At 42.0% G+C, this 3,090-nt stretch overlaps 1 protein-coding gene across 2 annotated transcripts in view; it reads left to right on the top strand.

Moving 5' to 3' along the window:
• SLTM (SAFB-like, transcription modulator) overlaps nucleotides 1-1,855 on the top strand; it is a 55,581-nt gene extending 53,726 nt beyond the window's left edge. For both annotated transcript variants that reach the window (XM_011983191.1, XM_011983190.1), the window contains exon 21: nucleotides 802-1,855. In XM_011983191.1, coding sequence (XP_011838581.1) covers nucleotides 802-910 — 109 coding nt within the window. In that variant the 3' untranslated portion in view covers nucleotides 911-1,855. The remainder of the gene's footprint in view (nucleotides 1-801) is intronic.
• Nucleotides 1,856-3,090: the final 1,235 nt, after the last annotated feature.

Below are 3,090 nucleotides of genomic sequence, written 5' to 3'. Positions count from 1 at the left end.
GATGTGTTAAAACACAGGTTGGCCGGGCGTGGTGGCTCCTGCCTGTAATTCCAGTACTTTGGGAGGCCAAGGCTGGCAGATCTTTTGAGCCCAGGAGTTCGAGATCAGCCTGGCCAACATGGTGCAACCCTTTCTCTACTAAAAATTAAAAAATTAGCTGAGCATGGTGGCACTTGCCTGTAGTCCCAGCTACTCTGGTGGCTGGCTGAAGTGTGAGAATCACCTGAGTCCAGGAAGTCAAGGCGGCTACAGTGAGCCATGATTGTGCCACTGCACTCCAGCCTGGGTGAAGTGAGTGAGACGCTGTCTAAAAATATATATATTTAAAAGAACAAAGAAAAACAGGTTGCTGGGAGTCCCACCCCCAGAGTTTCTTTCTCAGTGGTCTGAGATGGGGGTAAGAATTTGCATTTCTAACAGGCCCCCAGCTGGTGCTACTGCTACTGGTTTGGGGTCCACACTTAAGAGATCTGCTGCTGTAGTCCATCCACATGCAGATCTGCAACTGGCTTCTGAAGTAATGGGACTTCAAAGTGAGATTGCCCAAGTTCAGATCTCTGCTCCACCATTTTATTAGCTCTGTGACCTTGGACGAGTTCCTCAACCTCCAGATCTCTTTCTTCATCAGTAAAGTGGGGTTAGTAATGGTTCAGACCTCAGGGGACTGTTGAAAAGAGTAAATGATTTATTTTGGATAAAGTACCAAGAACAGTGCCTGGCAAATGTTAAGTGCTGCGTAAGTATTTGCAGTGATGATTTGTTCTTTGTTCTCTGACTTTTTTTCTTTTAAACCTTTTTCAGTAACGCATCCCCAATTAATAGAATTGTACAAATCAGTGGCAATTCCATGCCAAGAGGAAGTGGCTCCGGATTTAAGCCATTTAAGGGTGGACCTCCACGACGATTCTGAAAATGAGCTCTCTGCCATGGTTTTATGATAATTTATTGAAATCTCCTGTAAACTTTACTTGACTACTTATGAAAAGGACCTCTGACTTGCTTGAGAGTTCTGTCAGACTTTTCTTTTTAAAAATTTAACATGATTGCTTTTCTCAATTTTGGAGAAGATGTTTAAATAGTTCTGTTGTAACTTTTAATAGTTTTGTGTATCATTCAACTTTTTTTCTTGCAGCACCGAGACACATTTGAAAAGATGGAATTGAAGTCGTTTTGTTTAACGCTGTGTGAATATAAAGAGTAGTTTGCAGCTGTGTGGTAGTGGTTTAATTTGCAGCCTTAGCTCTGTGGTGTCTGGCTCTAGAGTTACTTCTTTTCACCAGGCATTTTCAGCCTCCATTTTGAAGGCTGTCTATGCTTAAGAAGTCTTAGCTGTCTAATTTTTAGAGAATAAGATTGTTCATTGCATTTCTGAGTATTATGTAACCTATTTTTGCAGAAGGTACTGTTACATTAAGTGCATCTGTGTATCCTGGTTTAAAAAAAATGTAATCTTTTTTGAAATAAACCTTCATATTCTGTATAGTTGCTAAAGTGTTGAGAACCTTTTTAATTGTAAAATGAGAACCGATTTTCAGTTTAGTGTAGCAGCACACTTGTTCAGGTTTGCATGGTATGAAACCAAATAGATTCATGAAACCTTGGCCATGAGGTTTGTTTCACAAGGTTCTTAGACCGAGTTGTGCAGGTAAGTGCACTTTTAGGTAATCTGCACTGTTTGATGGATAAATTCCATCTTTGGGAATTGTGTGGGTATTAATGTTTCCATGTTCCCAACTATGTTGAGAAGTGGAAAAAAACCCAGGTTCTAGATGGGTGAATCAGTTGGGTTTTGTAAATACTTGTATGTGGGAAGACATTGTTGTCTTTTTGTGAAAATAAAAATCCACACCTGGAATTGTATGTGTCTTTGTTTTCAGCGTTTTAGGTGTTAGTTGTCCAGTTCTTTCTGTAGTTCAGCCCAAGGTGACTGACTAGGTATAGAGCTCTAAAGGCAGTCTTTTGGTCTTTGTTCCTCAGAAATAAATCTAGCTTAGACTCTTCACCTCAGTAGCTGGGCAGCATATGCTGTTCATGTGTTAGAGACTTAACCACTAATCCTATGGCATTGTTTTAAAAAGGCATCTCTTTTAGGAAAGCCCTTCAAGGTAAATGCTGTTCTTTCAAAAAAGCTTCCCACATTCCTTTATATAAATCAGTGGTGAAAAATCCAAATGGTCTAGATGTCTGGTAAATTCAGCACTCTCTATGCTCGGTACAGTCATGCCATGAGATGGCTCACACTTCCCAGTGCCATGGGCAACCAAGGTACCGTGGTCTCTGGTCCTTTGGGGAACTGGCACTGTGGGGACTTCTCTGGATTTCTTACCTTTTCTGCCATTCCCAGTCCGACAGTTGTGGGAGCAGGTTGGGTGTGTACGTTGGTGTGAGGGAGGTCTACTTCATTTCTTGATCACAACATTTTGTAGAGTGTTACAGGAGAAGCCTCAGTATCCACTGGAGTGAACGTTGGTGACTTTAGGTTAGAATGTCACTTCTCAGTGTTTCCTCATTTGTAGAGTGGGACTATGTTTCTTAGAAGGGACTATCATACAGCTGCTAACATTGGCTAAGCGCTTTACGTGCTGGGCAATGTGCTAAGCGTTTGAGGTACGTTCGCCTACCTAATACTCAGAAGAATCCTCCTAGCCATAGGTAGAATTACTGACCCTGACCAGTTTTCAGATGGGAATCTGGATAGTAACCTGCATTTTAAACATTAGATCCTTAATTTGTTTCAGTCTTTTCTGTACTTACACTGAAGGGTACAAGCCTATAGACATTATAGGTAATTATTTTTTACTCAAGTCACCATGGCGAGTGCTTTTTTAAGTTCAGAAAACCTGACAAAACCATCTGATACGCTGGCATTGAGGTTGAGTGACCCTCAGCGATCACCAGCAGCAGCTCGCAGCGACCTGGCTGGCTCAGGGTCAATAGTGAAAACCAAATTTAGAGGGTTTTTTGTTGTTTTGAGATGGAGTCTGGCATTCACCCAGGCTGGAGTGCAATGGCGCCATCTCAGCTCACTGCAACCTCCGCCTCCCAGGTTCAAGAGATTTTCCTGCCTCAGCCTCCCGAGTAGCTGGGACT

Source organism: Mandrillus leucophaeus, unplaced genomic scaffold (genome assembly GCF_000951045.1).
Source record: "Mandrillus leucophaeus isolate KB7577 unplaced genomic scaffold, Mleu.le_1.0 Scaffold247, whole genome shotgun sequence".
Lineage (NCBI taxonomy): Eukaryota > Metazoa > Chordata > Mammalia > Primates > Cercopithecidae > Mandrillus > Mandrillus leucophaeus.
The sequence above is the reverse complement of the archived record's forward strand: the minus strand, read 5'-3'. Positions and strand labels throughout refer to the sequence as shown.